The sequence below is a fragment of the Cannabis sativa genome, chromosome 2, assembly GCF_029168945.1.
Source record: "Cannabis sativa cultivar Pink pepper isolate KNU-18-1 chromosome 2, ASM2916894v1, whole genome shotgun sequence".
In the NCBI taxonomy this organism is placed as follows: Eukaryota; Viridiplantae; Streptophyta; class Magnoliopsida; order Rosales; family Cannabaceae; genus Cannabis; species Cannabis sativa.
Window position 1 is genome coordinate 5,387,637 of NC_083602.1, and position 15,356 is coordinate 5,402,992.

The 15,356-nt window shown below is 30.1% G+C and overlaps 2 protein-coding genes and 1 non-coding gene across 3 annotated transcripts; 2 read left to right on the plus strand and 1 right to left on the minus strand.

Annotated features, from left to right (window-relative positions):
• Positions 1 to 1,103: 1,103 nt before the first annotated feature.
• Positions 1,104 to 1,210, plus strand: LOC115721562 (small nucleolar RNA R71). The gene has a single exon (XR_004012577.1). It is a non-coding gene; the product is annotated as a small nucleolar RNA R71 (small nucleolar RNA).
• Positions 1,211 to 8,433: 7,223 nt separating this feature from the next.
• On the minus strand, positions 8,434 to 9,504 carry LOC115720633 (transcription repressor OFP11). Its single transcript, XM_030649798.2, has one exon. It carries the CDS (start codon positions 9,181 to 9,183, stop codon positions 8,521 to 8,523), a length of 663 nt encoding a protein of 220 aa, XP_030505658.2. The 5' UTR covers positions 9,184 to 9,504; the 3' UTR covers positions 8,434 to 8,520.
• Positions 9,505 to 13,889: 4,385 nt separating this feature from the next.
• On the plus strand, positions 13,890 to 15,330 carry LOC115719559 (uncharacterized). The gene is made up of 3 exons (XM_030648653.2): positions 13,890 to 14,437; positions 14,682 to 14,876; positions 15,053 to 15,330. The coding sequence occupies exons 1-3, from the start codon at positions 14,183 to 14,185 to the stop codon at positions 15,209 to 15,211; spliced, it is 609 nt and encodes a 202-aa protein (XP_030504513.2). The 5' UTR covers positions 13,890 to 14,182; the 3' UTR covers positions 15,212 to 15,330.
• Positions 15,331 to 15,356: the final 26 nt, after the last annotated feature.

A 15,356-nucleotide genomic window follows, 5' to 3' on the forward strand; every position in this document is an offset into this window, starting at 1 on the left:
AAAATCAATTAACTGAGTCTTACAAGCAGTATGGTCTCAACTAGTATGGGGACCATGGGTCTATATAACCGAGCTTCCAATAAGTCGAACCGAATTTACCAAGTAAATTCCCTAACTTATTAATTCCTCATTGAATCCACACTTAGAACTTGGAATTGCACTCTCAGTCATATAGAACGCTCTATATGTTCCACGATATAGACACGTCATTAGTTATCCATTGTTATAATCCTAATGTGATCAATTAATAATCCTCTATATAGATGATTTACACTGTAAAGGGATCAAATTACCGTAACACCCTACAATGTATTTTATCCTTAAAACACTTAACCCTGTATAAATGATATTTCAGCTAAGTGAAATGAGATCTCCATCATTTATTTTCGTTTGGTTAAGCTCTAAGGAAATCATCTTTTACTTTCTATTCGTCAGATAGAAGCTATAGATTCCATATTTATGTTAGCGCTCCCACTCAATCGCACTACCGTGTTCCCAAAATGTACGTATCACCCTGACCCAAGAGTAGGCTTAACTAACAAATCAAAGAACACGAGTAATACTCTTGAGATTGAACCTAACCATATCAGGATTAAGATCATTTGATCTAGGATCAACAGGTGATATTGAATTGAATAGATATTACGGTAAATTCTAATATATCTAATCAAAGTTCAATATCGGTCCCTTCCGATGTATACTCCATACATCCGATACTAGTAAACTTTGCCAATGTCCTGGAAAGGACATAACACTTTTCCAAGGTGTAAGAATACCTATCGCTGATTATACCATGTCAGTCTAAATCCAGTGTTCTGACAAATCAGGGAATAAACTTTCGAACATATAATTAAGATTATATTCCACTGTGCTGACAACACTATAATCTTAACAAATTCATATGTTCTGGACTTAAAAAGAATTCATACATTATATACATATAATCATGAAATAAATCATGTGAACCATGCAACATAAAATGTTATTTCTGATCTTTATTAATAAGTAAATCTGATTATATGAAATGAGTTTTATTTAGGGCATAAAACCCAACATTACCAACCAACCCGTTGTAAAAGTTGTGAACCAGCATCCACTTCTCTATACCATGATGAGGGCACTTTCTGATGAGATCTTTAAACCTCTCCGAAGACTCATGGAGAGATTCATTATCTTGCTGACAAAAGTTGTTGATTTCTCCTCGTAACTTGGCAGACTTTGCTGGAGGAAAGAACTTTGACAGAAATTTTGTTGCCAAGTCATTCCAGGTGGCAATGGAGTTGGGTGGCAAGGAATTCAGCCAACTCTTGGCTCTTTCTCTAAGTGAGAATGGAAACAATCTCAGACGAATGGCATCATCACTAACTCCATTGACTTTGAAAGTCTCACATAGCTCCATGAAGTTCGATAGATGCAGATTAGGATCTTCAAAAGGGAGGCCACCAAACTGAACTGAAGACTGCACCATTTGAAGTATGGCAGGCTTTATTTCAAAGTTATTAGCATCCACTGTCGGTGGCCTGATACATGACTGCACCCCCGTAAGAGTAGGGAGAATGTAATCTCTCAAGCTACGGCTATTAGCTTGATCTTCAACGGCACCTCCATTATTACCGTTATTGCCTCCATTGTTTGCAGCATTAGCATTCACATTAGCAGCCATGATTTCTGATGTTTCAGCAGTTGCTGAAACTCTTTCTTGCCTCTTGTTCTTTTGGTTTCTCCTACAAGTTTTCTCGATTTCAGGGTCAACGGGTAATACAACTGCTTGCCCTTGGCGGCGCATGCACTCAAAATACCTGAAATAGATAAAAATAGTTTTTGCAAGAGAAGGGTTAAAAATTCAGCAAGAGAAATATACCAAAGTAGAAGTTAGTATAATTTTGTGTAATATTAATCTTTAAACAATTCCCCGGCAACGGCGCCAAAAACTTGTTACAAAAATTATGATCACTACGCAAGTATACGCAGTCAAGTAGTAGCTCACGCAAGTGAGGTCGAACCACAGGGAATTGGACTAATTACTACTAAATTATACTTATGATTCTATCTGGTAAAACAATACTTTTTGTGAATTAAATAAGACAATTCAGAAAATTAAAATAATAAATGAAGATTAATCAAGATGAGAGATTAGGGAGGAGAATCCTGTTGTTAAGTTACCAATGTTAATGCCTAATTGCTATCCTTTTCTTGAAGTGAATGACAGATTATAAATTAACCTAACTCTTTTCAGATCTTTTAGGTTCTAAATCTCATGTTCTTTAATTAAATTCTTATTTAAACCAACAAGAAATCAGCATTACGCAATAATCTAATTGTCACTAAGGCTATGTAAATACTTTCGTTTCACATCAAAACCTAGACTATCCAATTTTAGCATTCTCAATTCTCACTTTTCAGATTTCGAATTGAGATCATTAAACATGTAAAAGGTGATCAATCTTGCACATGGAATTAAACATAAATATAGATAGTTTTCACAATCAAGATGGAGGAATGGCAATTATTTATTAACTAGGCAAAAACTATAACAACATTCATCATCCTCCCTTAATGGGAAATTTAGCTCATAAAAACAATAATAACATCCATGATTAAATCTGAAACTAAACTAGACATAAAAGAAAGAAATAGGGTAAAAGAAAGAAACTAGAAGGTGATATCGCTCCGGGTCTTCAAGATAGCTTCTTCTCCACTTTCATCCACTTTTCAGGTCTATTTTCGCCCTCTTGGACCTTCTGAGTCGTATTCCTTATATAGGGATGAAAGGTGTGCCTCCAATTGAGAAAAAATCAGAATTAGGTCAAAACTACGTCTTTCGTACCTAGTCGCGACTAGCTTATAAGCTGGTCGCGACTACAGGCAAAACTCGAAAAATCGAGTTTCTGCCAAATCCTCCAAGTCGCGACCAGGGTCGCGACCTGGCTCATTGGTAGTCGCGACCTGGCTCATTGGTAGTCGCGACTACTGACACATCTTGAGCAGATTTTCTGATTTTTCGCCAGTTTGTCCCGTCTTTTCATCAATTGACTGAATTTGAACTTTGATACCCCGGGAACCTGAAACAATGAAAATCAAGCGTAAAACCGCTCTAAAAGACACCAATAGACGAGAAAATACTTACTTTTCAAACTCGAAACATAGGCTAAATATAACCTAACAATTAGTTACTAATTTTACTAACTAGCTACTCATTAGTTTTAGTTTATAATAAATTACTAACTTAACTAGTTAGTAACTAGGTACTCATAAATTATATAATTAGTAAGTAGTTAAATAATTTAATTTTTAATTTTGTATTATTTCTATATATTTTAGGTTGTAAGGTAATTTGCAAAGATTCGAATTATTTGGTGTTGATCGATTTTTAGCTAACTGCAGGTATATATTCACTAACTTTTGTTATTAATTAATTATTAATGCTGAATAATTTGAATATCTTAAATATTTATCTATAGTGAAGTAGGTTCTGCGATATATTATAATGCAATCGGATGGGTGGAATAAGATGCATGATAAATGATCCAATCTTAAATATTCATTTAATGAAGTAGGTTCTGCAAATACATGTATTACGGTCAGATGGGGTGGAAAATTTTTATATTGTTAAATATTGTTGTGATTGTTTTACATTATTTTAGATTGTATTTTGTTGTTATTAATAACTTTAAATTTTTTAGAAAAGTTCAATTATAGACATTAAAATTTCAGTAGAGTTAGGACTAGTTACTATTTAGTAATTAAGTATGCTAAAATTAGTTACTAGTTAGTAATTTAGAGTAGAATTAGTTACTAGTTAGTTACAATATTTAAAATAACACAAATAATGATATGATGAATCATTCACTCTAGCAATCATGGCAAAAATTTCCAAGTCGATCTGATATATGATTGACGAATATTTGAGCATCAATGAAATATATGATACAGTTGATGTTCCAGTACCACGTGGATTTATAACGCCTCGTACACATATCACGATAATTGGAAAAGATGTACAACACAAGTGGTTTATGTGACTTTATTGGAAATCAATAAAATGCTTTTCAAAACAAGATATACTTTATTTAATCTAATTAACTTTATATGTCAATTTCTGCTGAAATTTTTGTAAAACTTTAACACTTAACAATTTAATGCAAGTGTATTTGCAACGAATTTTTAAGTTTATAACCCAGAGCTTCTCACAATCCACGGTAAAGAAGATATAGATAAAGAGAATCAGTTTGAGAAGGCGGCTACCAGAATGGCTAGTTGGTCGGAAACGATAAAAAGTCAATATCAAATGTTCTTCATTCCTTAGAATATCGGGTAAACCTACTTAAGAGATCATTTAAAATTATTTTTTTTTTATTGTTCCTTGAAATTATTTTGATATAATCTTATATAAATATATATATTTAGTGCACATTGAATGCTGGAGGTCATTGCATCACGGGGAGGATTTTACATTTGGAATCTATAAAAAGCCACAAACCTCCATGAAGAAATTGATGCTATATTGAGGAGGTAATGATTTAATTAGTCTTTATATAAAAAAAATATTTAATTAACTAAGATATATATGTTAATTAATTGAAATAGTAACATAATTTTCAAAATAAGGTATACAAGAAGAGTGAGGGGACAAATGCATTAATTGGACTCAATACTGAAATATTAGAAGCAACTTGCCCAAAATAGTCTATGTAATTTTTATGTCATGAAATAAATTAGTGGCATCATAAGAGCTGCAAATCCTACCAGATACATACCCTAAATAAAAGTTGTAAGTTTTAATCATTAGTTATCTTATTTATTATATTAATAAACAATTTAATATATATATATATACTAATAAAAATATTTACTTTTTATTTTACAGTTTGGAGAAAAAAAAAACATACGATGTAAAAAATGGGTTGTTACCGATACACCGAGAGAGGATAGCAAAACTGCTTGCGGTGATTCACGGTGATGATGATGAGTAGAACAATTGTATGGGATTTTTTTTTCTTTTTCTATATTTAATTAGATAACTCGTAAACACTTAGAGAGTAATTTTAGAATATTTGTATAATATATTTACTTAGAGTAATGTAAATATATACATTTATTTAGATTGTTAATTTAATTTTTAATTATATGAAATTAATATTTAATTTAAATATATTAATAAAAACATAAAAATATGAAAAAACAAAAACAGATTTTATAAATATATATATAAATTGATTTTATATAAAAATCAAATTTGATTTATTCAAAATTAATAAAATATATATATATATCTTTATATATTAAAAGTGTCTACCTAACGGCATTTCTTGATTTAAGAGAATATACTTAAAAATAAAAGAATATTCTGTTAAATTTAACGATTAAGTTTGATCTCCCGTTAACAAATAAACCCAATAATTAAACAATCTTTTAAATATTAATAATCTCTTTTTAAATTAAAAAAATCATCTTAACCACATATCTCTCCAACAAACCTATCTTGGGAGAATATTAATAATTTTTTTCATTTATTTTTTAAAAAAGAAAAATCTTTATATATTAAAGTTAACATGTTTTCTCTGGATAAGCATAGGAAGCAGAAATACCACTTCTATCTTTGTGTGATTGCAGATATACCACTTCTGTCATTGACCCACTTTTTAGCTTTATAAATGGAGATGTTCATATAATATTAACACTTTACAGAATATTTATAGATATAAACTTACATTACAATGCTATGTTAAAAAAAGAACTAAAAAGAATAATCTACTACTCCAATAATAAATTTATTTACAATTTTATAATTACACTAATATTATTCACCTAGTATATATATCTATTCTATATAAAGTGTGCTTATATAACCGAATTCTTGGTTTATGAGAAATTCGTGGGAGACTTTTTATTTATATTAAAAATAAAATGATTTATTATTAAAAATAAAATAGTTTATGAGAAATTCATGGGTCACTTTTTAATTATATTAAAAATAAAATAATTTATGAGAAATTCATGGGTCACTTTTTATTTATATATAATAAAATAAATAAAATAAATCCCATTAAATCTAAAAAAAATACTATTGGGTTTTTGTTGTTGTACATTTATGATTTTTCTCTTCTTCTTCTCTTCTTCTCTTCTAGAATTACCATTTTCCTATAAAAACACTCACTAAAAGAAAAAGTTATATTTTAGCACATACAGTATAATTAAGAAGTCATAAAATTTATAATTTTGTCTTCTGTTAAATAAAAATAATAGCAACTTGAAGCATTATTATAATTATGCTGCTTTGTACATGCTGCGACAAAAAGGGATGTCAATCTTATTAATTTCTCCATGTTCTAGCTATTAATGCAAACCAGAAAAAAGAAAAATATTTACTAAAACCCACCAAAACTTATCATAATTAAACTCGAGGCATTAGATGCAAAAAAAAAACAAAAAACAAAAAAAACAAATCAGAGAGTACATTACAACACTGTTTTTGATCACGTGCTCATAAATTAGAAGCACAATTAAATATATTAGCGAAATAGTGACTAACATCCAAATTTCAGAGTTGATGTAGAACTTTAGAAGCACAATTAAAGTTTTATATTTACTTTATAAAACTTTTGTTTTAATATCTTACTATTAGTAACACCATTTAATTTGGATGTAGAAAAAATATTTTTGGATTGAGGCGACAATAAAAATAATTGATACTGTCCAGAGTTTTTATTACATGTTATGTGACGCATGTCATAAAAAAATAGATTTATACAATCGCAATGAAAAAATTATATGTGACAAGCCATCATGCAGCCAGGAAGGATTTCTTACACCACGGTATATTACAAAAAACATATGATGTTATTGAAATTAAGTTAAAATAATAATAAAAAAAAGATACTAACAATCTTATTATGCATTTTACAGTGCTATAGCATATGTTGAACTTGATGACAATACAAAGAGCCTATCTGCTGTCATGTTCGCAAATATTGTGGAAAAAATATTTTCGTGTACTGCTGCCCAACTAATGAAATATACCGCAAAGGTGTAATTTTAAAAAAATAAAATAGTTTTACATGTCTTTCATAAGTTGATTTTTTTAATTAAATAAGCTATGCACACCATGTCTAATCATTTTAAATGAAAATACATCACGATTTGTAGGAACACCGCCGCTTTGTCGACACTACCATATTTAATTTATCAATGAAAAAATGGACAATCTAGATATATACGGACCCGGCTAGAATGAAAAGTGCAAAATACAAAAATTACACTATTGTCTCTATCGAAGCAAATGAAGATTGAAATCCACCAATGATTATCATTAGTTTTCTTATCTACAATTTTTAGACAAATGTTATCTTCAATTATCAACAATTTAGAGATTGATTTTTAATTTTCTTTCTATCTTACACCCATTTAAGTAATGTTTCTTTAAGTATTAGAACATCACCTTTTAATTTATTTTTGGATTAACTTAAGAACATATTTAAATCATCAAGCTTTCTTAAACACTAAATATATTACATTCGGTATTCACTTTTAATTGACAACATTATAAACTATAATATTTAAATACACATAATAATAATCTCACCTAATAACTAATAATATTTTTTCTTTAATTTTTAATTGTATCATTTTCAAATAACATAGAAAAAAACTAGCATAAAATTTAGTATACGTGCCTCGCACGTAATTTTTGCTAGTATATATATATATATATAACACATTAGTCGTTGTTGTTATTATGTAAACAACCCACACTATAAATACAGAATTAGCGTCAGTGGCGAACTTCGTCAAAAGTCCAATTTTAATAGAACACATTTTTGTATTTCGAAAACAAATATTCTACTTCTATTTTTATAATTTAAAAAAAAAAAAAAAAAAAAAAAAAAAAAAACACAAAGTTTATATTAAAGGCACTTAATTAAATTTTAAAATTGAATTTTAATATTTGAATGCAATTCTTTCCCGAACCGACCTAAATTGGAAGACAGGGAAATTTAAAGGGAGAAAAGATGGCCCAACTACCACTAAATTATACTCCCATCCCACCTAAGCTTATTTATAAATTGATTAAATGCCTATATTGGAATTCTCTTCATCATCATAAATACCAAAATAAGAAATATAAATGCACTCCCTCATTTTTATACCTATATCAAGTTTCTGTGCCCATCCTCTTTATTGTATTTCTGCCCCAAACCACAAACTCTTCTTAAATTAATGTAAATCTTTTATTATTATTTGATTTTCAACAATAAAATATCAAAACAAAATTAAAATAAATATTACAAATCCAATGCAAAATAACATTTTATAGGATGTAATTAAATTATATAGTTTGAAAAACTAAACAATATGATCATCTAATTAAATAAAAAAAATACATACAAAAATACAAAAAAAGTCTTTTAAGATCTGTTCTAGATCTCACTTGCTAAGCTAATTCATCACCTTTTTTCTTGCCATGCACACGTGCGAATTCTGTGAAAACACATGGGTTTGGCACGCTTCACACGTACGTAATCAGCTGGAAGATTGAATATCTTCTTCTTCTTCTTCTTCTTCTTCTTCTTTTTCTTTTTCTTTCTTTTGTTGTAATAATAAGCACTCGGCATTTTTATTCTTTGGAACGACGTCGTTTCGGATCTCAGTAAAGGCTCGTACGATGACGTCACCGTGTGAAGGAGAATTAAGATCGAGAAAACAAGTGAGAAGCTCTTTCAGATCTTGATTGTCGTAAATTTCCTTCTCCACTATCATTTGCTTCATCGATTGTTTAAAATCATGGTAAGGGTCGTTCGTTTCTTTAACGACAGCAATGCAAGTGTCGTTTAATCTCTTGCTTCGTGAAGAGGAAGAGGAGCACTTACTAGAGTTCTCTGTCTCAACAGAAAACGACGATGACGTGTTCTCCACATTGGTTGTCGTTGTTGTGGCTGAAGAGTTCTCCTTCTCATTCTCGTTGTCGTATTCGGATAGAATCGAAACGACACCGTATGAAGAGGTGGGAGTAGTATTGATAATACTCAAGCGCTTGTTGTTGTTGTTACTTGGGCTTTTTTGGGCCTGGATTTTGGGCTTTCGGATTGGCTCTAACACGTCGCAGAGTTTCAGTTTGGCGCAGCCACAGCCTCCGTTGGTGGCGAAAATTGTTCTTAATGGGTTTTTTGATTTGTTGGAGGACATGATTTTCGATGAGATATAGTTTGTTTGGCTAGAGAGAAAATGAAAATGAAAATAAAAATGATGAGAGAAAGTTTTTATTATGAAGAATTGAGGAGGAGGATTTTGACTTTTTTTGTGGGGAACTAAAGAAATTGTTATGATATTGAGATATTTAAGGCATAATTATATGTGACGTTAATGGGAAGGGATTTGTTTTTTGTTTTCTTCTTTTTTTTTTTTTACTTATTTTTAATTATAAAAAAATTATGTATCTACTTTTTCTTTTAATGTACACCAAATTGGTTATATAGTTAATGCAATGGTTAGCGTAATGTTGTTTTTTTTTTCTTATCAATGTTAAAGATCATGGGTTGATAAGAAGGAGAACTTATTTTTATAATATTGTATAATTATATGCTAAAGATTCTGACATCAAACAAACTACTGACTGCTCAGGGTCCTATATATATATATTTATAGATGAAATGAAAAAAAAAAGAAATAATAATAAAATAAAGTCAGGGAGATATATTATCAATGAATATGTTGAACCATTTTATTTGATCAAAGAGTGTGTACGGAGTAGTAATATTAAAAAAAACACTGATTCTATATTTTAATTCTATTCATGGAAAAAATTGCAGCTGTATTAATCAATGAGAAAATAATTTTGCCGATGCTGAACTGAAGTAATTAAATTTTCTTGTAACTATAGTCTAAATTAGCTGTGGGTAAAAAAAATAGAAATTTTGTTGTTACATATAAAAAAAAAATCTTAATAATTAATACATTAACTTATATAATTATAAATTATGAAAATCATAATATTAATTAATTATTCTTCCGTTAAACTTGCAACAATTAATCTTTTTTGTATTATATGTAACTAGCTGGAAGTTGCACTTAATTTATAGCAATAAGTAAGTAATAGACAATGAAAAGAAAAAATAAATATTACATATAGAAACTTTTTTAGAAAAAAAAATTGTGGTGTTCAGAGAGTAAAAATAACAAGTGAAAGATATACATAAATATATAATAAATAAGATTCATATATAGAGAGAGAGCCTTTCTCAATATTTTACTTTGCAAAACTTGCACCGCAAGCTTCTGATTCTGAAGCTGGTCCTTCAGAGAGTATATAGTTTGGTCACCAGCATCAATCGTATATTGAATAGCTAAGTTTGTTTTGAATTAAATGTTTTTTAGATATATTTTCTATTTTACAGTTGTGTGATCTTATTCTATCTTTATTTCAGTTAATATAAATAAATGAAAATGATCAAATAAACATTGTGTATATGGATAAGGTACATTATTTTCCAATTATACATTTTTCCAAGATATTCAATTATAATATTTTTAGGAAAACTCTTCTCTTCTACATGATAATTTATATAAAAACCATGGGCTTGCCCACCAACTTTCTAGGTTTGGGTATAAACATAGAGATAATTTCCTCATAATAATTATAAAAGACATTATTTTTTGTAAAAAAAATTACATTTTTATGTTTAAACAATTTTTTTTTTAAATTTTTACGATTTTTCATAAAAACAACAAGAAAACTATAAAAGTAACATAAAAATAATATCTAAATACAATATCAAAGTAACAATAAATAATAACATACAAATAATAAAAAATCAACAATAAATTAACAAAAGTACAACATAAAAAGACTATATTTTCTATAAATAAAATAAAAAAAAAATCGTAATAATGATTAAAGTTTCGTGAAACGTATTTTCGTATTTTTTTTTTTTATGTATTTATGAAATTATCTAAGTCTTTTTGTAATGTTGAAGCTAGATGATACCAGTACAAGTTTTGTAGCCTGCCACTACTACAATTAATTTAAAAAAAAAAAAGAGTGGAGAAGAAATTAAATCACAACACAAAAAGAAGTTTAGTTTAGACATCAACCATTTGATTGAAGATAATGGGATATTTACATGGTATAGTAACTTTTGCCATTCTTTTACAAAAATACTGTCAGGCGGTATTTTTTACTTTTTTACTGTGTTTTTTTATAAGTTTCATACTGCAGTATACTGTGTTAAGTTTTCACTGGTGTTTTACTAGTGTTTTACTGGTGTTCTACTGTTGTTTTGAGTTGTTCTGCTTTGTGTTTTACTGGTAAAAATACAGTATTTTTGAAAAGATTTTCGTGTGACAGTATTTTTGTAAAAGTTAACCCAAATTCTAGTATTTTTGTAAGTTTCCCAAAATAATCAAATTAGCCCTCGAAGGCTTGCCACATTAGGTTTAGGAAAATTTATATTTTTACATTCAAATATATATTTTTTTTATATATTTTTACGGTATTTAATAAAAATAACAAGAAAACCACACAAAAAAAATTATTCAAACAACTTCAAAACAACATAAAAGTAATATACAAATAACAAAAAATCAATAACATAATAACAAGTGTACAACATAAAAATAATATGAAAATATCAAAATACTGTATTTTTTGTAAATAAAATTTTATCGGTCATCTTCATATGCCTAGAGCGCTTCGTAATTTCTAAATTTTTTCTTGTACTGATCCATCTCCCAGGGAGATGAATTATACATCACTGTTGGATTTGCAACTTCTACTTGCTCCAGAATCTCAACTTGAGCAGCTTTCGCCATGGCAGAAACTGGAAAAGAACAAAAAAAAAGTCAAGCAGTTAAATACCTACACTAAAGAAAATAGCAAGAGTATAGAAGAGTCATCCCCAGCCCGGACCCAGACCTTGGACTTGAACCCTAACCCCGATCCAGACCTAAGACTATAACCTGAACCCTAGACCCGGAACCCAAATCCGGATCCCAACCATGGAACCCGACCCTAGACCCAAATCCTAATCCCAGCTCGGACCCCAGACCCGAATCCGAACTTGAATCCCAGCTCCGGTCCCAGACCCCGAACCTAAACCCCGACCTCAACCCCGAACCCGGTCACTTAAATAAAATGAAAATAAAAAATAAAGGTACAGAACACACTTTTATTTTCTGTTTTTAAAAAATTGAAAAACAAAAGTAGTTATAGAATACATTTTTATTTTTTTATAATAAAATTTTAAAATAAAAATTTATTTAATTTTTTGTGATTAAAAAATTTAAAAATAAAAGTGTTACCACACACTATCTTAATTTATCACAAATATTCAATATATCATGACTAAAACTAATTAATCATATAAAATAGAAATTTAGATCAAAATTTCTTCTGTTGTGATATTTATAGCACTTAAAGCATGTTTGTTTGATCCAATCTTATATACACGCACTTAAAGTGGTGTTTAGTTGGAGGTAGTGAAATGGAATGGAATAGAAAGGAAATAATTTTCATTTCATTCTTTTGTTTAGTTGCATTTTAAAGTATTAGAATAGCATTCTAATAAAATGTTCTTTCCACCATTTTGGTGGAATGACTATTCCATTTTAAAAATAAATGAAAGACTATTCTAATGTAACAAGAGAAAAAATTTAATGATTTTTTTATCAATTTTTTTATGTATTTTAAATTTTATTCCATTCCTATTTTCATTGCTATTCCTATTCTTATTCCTACATTTTCATTCCTTCCAACCAAACTCCACCTAATAGTTGTCATAAATATAAGTTGTGTTTGGTAATATTTTTCTAATTAATTTTTTGTTTTAAATTAGAAAAATAAAAATATTTTCTAAAATTATTATCACTTTTCATTTTTTTTTTAATTAAGAATCAAAATTTTAAAAAAAAATACTTTCAAAATTTTTTTAGACAGTTTACTTTTTTTTTAAAACAATATTTTGGACACCGACCTTAATTTAGACCTTGGAACTCAGACTTGGACCCAGACCTAGGACCCGAACCCCAAACCCAGATCATGACCCAAACCTCAGACTCGAACTTGAATGTCGGTCTAGGACGTAGACCTCGACCCGAACTCCAGACCCGGACCACGACCTAGACCTCGGACCCGAACTCGAACATTGGCCTACGACCTAGACCCGGACCCAAATCCCAACCAGGCCCCGGACCCTGAACTGGACCCTAACCCTAAATTCGGACCCCGACCCCCGGACACAAACACGGACCCCAGCTCTGGACCCCGACCTTTAGACACGGACACGGACCCCAACCTCGGACCTGGACCAAGACCCCGACCCCCAAACACGGACGCAGACCCCGAATCTAGATCTGGACCCAAACCCCGACCCCCACTCAGACCCAACCCAAGACTCGAACCCCAGACTTGGAACCCAGCCCACACTCGGACCCCGAACCCCAGACTTGGACCCCAGCCTCGGTACCGAACCTGGACCCATACCCAAACCCCAGACCATGACTCGGCCCGTACCCAAACCCCAAACAAGGACTCAGACCCGGACCCCGGCCAACCCTAGACTCGAGTTAAATAAAATCAACAAATAAAAAATGAAAATAAAATTTACAGAATATATTTTTATTTTTTATATTTAAAATTTAAAAATAAATGTAGTTCTAAAACACATTTTTGTTTTTCAAAAATAAAAATTTTACTATTTCTGCAATTAAAAAATTAAAAAAAAAAACAAAAATATTATCAAAAACAACCATAATTTATTAGTTAGTCGAATTACACATTCTCACAACAAAGATAAAGTTTGCAATTTCAAATCTCTCTCCTAGTGTGTAATAAAAAGCTAATAGCGCACCAAAACAATAATAGTGAGTATTTTTGTCACCAAAATTTAGATTGAAGTGGTACAAATATTACCACATAATTTTAATGAAACTAATCATATGTTATCGATCGAAAAAGAAGGAAAAGAAAAAGGCATACGTTATCAAATTGAAGACATATGTGGCGTATTATATTACCTCATCTTTCTGTTCTCTTCGTCTTTATTATGTCCACAAGTGATACCCAAGGAGAAAAGCAAGGGAAAACTAACAAATGTTTAAAATTTTAACATAGAAAATAAAGTCATGTTGTTTTTTGTTTTAATGTTTTGAGTAGATAGAAGAGGAAATCTAGTGTTGTGTACGGCCAAAAATGGCAACAATACTACTACTAGTCCCTTCTCCCATTTCCTCAGCTTCATCTTCATGTTTATTGGATAAGGGTCATCAGCTGAGCCTGAGGCACCTCCACCTCAGTCGCCACTCTTCTTTTTCTTCTTCTTCTTTACCCATTTCTAAACCCCTTTCTTCTTCTTTTCAAATTAGAGCTCTCAAGCAGAAAACAGACGAAGAAGTTTCTGCTGAGGAAATTACTAAAAAGTTGGGCCTTGAAGCTGGTCTATGGAAGGTAACTAATGTTTCCTGTGGATTATGTTTGCTTTACTCTTTCAAATTTCAAATTCAATTGGTATATGGGTTTTAATTCTTTAGCTGAAATATCTACTTAATACTTACTTATAACCTAATTTATGTCCATCTTTACCTTTTGCAGAAGTTCTATTAGCTTCTTCTTTAATATATCTTTTTCCACTCTTTATCTTAGTTAATTTTAATTATACATAAAACCCAATTTGCCGATTATTTATATACAGATATTCAGCTCAAAAGATGAAGAAGACACAGAAGGTGGGGAGAAAAAGAAATCAAAAGGAGAACAAGCCAAAGAGTTGCTTACAAAATATGGAGGAGCTTATTTAGCCACCTCCATTACACTTTCTCTCATTTCTTTTTCACTATGTTATATTCTAATTAATGCTGGTGTTGATGTCCAGGCTTTGCTGCAAAAGGTACACTCATTCCAATACCAAACAAAGCCTTATTATCATCAATATCAATGCCATGTTTGCTTAGTTCTAGATCGATACATAATAGATTTTAACATAAGAAAATGCAATAATATATAATTCAATAAGAATTATGTGCACTGACTCTTCTTTTTTCTTTCTTGGTTTCTTACATAAAGGTGGGAATCTCAGCTAATGAGACTGGAGAGAAAGTGGGAACTTTTGCTTTGGCTTATGCTGCACACAAGGCTGCATCTCCAATAAGGTTCCCTCCAACAGTAGCACTTACTCCTATTGTGGCCAGTTGGATTGGAAAGAAAGTCGACAAAGAAGACTAGGGTTAGGTTTTAAATGTTAAAAATTATGTGTAAGAATTTTACTCATGGTATTGAATTAATGTAAACTATCTATACTAGTGTTACAAACACAATCATATAATACAAAATTTCATTTTCAACTGTTGAAAGTACTCAATATTTCAGT